The 538-nt window shown below is 64.3% G+C and overlaps 1 protein-coding gene across 1 annotated transcript in view; it reads right to left on the reverse strand.

Annotated features, from left to right (window-relative positions):
• Nucleotides 1-60, reverse strand: part of MFSD5 (major facilitator superfamily domain containing 5) — a gene marked incomplete at its 3' end in the record, with an annotated part of 2,189 nt that extends 2,129 nt beyond the window's left edge. Inside the window, exon 1 of the mRNA XM_009635554.1 lies at nt 20-60. Coding sequence (XP_009633849.1) covers nt 20-60 — 41 coding nt within the window. The remainder of the gene's footprint in view (nt 1-19) is intronic.
• Nucleotides 61-538: the final 478 nt, after the last annotated feature.

Here is a 538-nt window from a genome sequence, read left to right on the forward strand (position 1 = left end):
GGCGCCTCCACGCACGCACTTCCGCTTCCGCCTGCCCCCCGCCGCTGCCGGCGCCGCCATCTTGGCCTCCGTCACGTGACACGGGCCCTCGCTCTCCCCCGCCTCCCCTCGCTGTCACCTGTGCCCCCAACCGGGGGGGGACGTGACCTATAGGATGCCTATAGGGTGTCTGTGGGGCGGAGGTGCCTATAGGGCCCCTCACAGGGGGGCTGTGGGGCGTCTATAGGGTGTCTGTGGGGCGGAGGTGCCTATAGGGCCCCTCAGAGTATGGCTGTGGGGGGTCTATAGGGGGTCTGTGGGGGAGGGCTCAGAGTATGGCTGTGGGGTGTCTATAGGGTGTCTGTGGGGCAGTGGTATCTATATAGCTCTGCACAGGTTGTCTATGGGGTGTCCATAGGGTGTCTGTGGGGCAGCAGTGCCTATGGGGGTGTTTCTGGGGTGTCTATAGGGTGCCTGTGGGGTAGCGGTGCCCATAGGGCCCCTCACAGGTAGTCTGTGGGGTATCGATGGGTCAGGGGTACCTATAGGGACCTGTATG

Source organism: Egretta garzetta, unplaced genomic scaffold, assembly GCF_000687185.1.
Source record: "Egretta garzetta isolate BGI_Z169 unplaced genomic scaffold, ASM68718v1 scaffold1683, whole genome shotgun sequence".
NCBI classification, from domain to species: Eukaryota; Metazoa; Chordata; class Aves; order Pelecaniformes; family Ardeidae; genus Egretta; species Egretta garzetta.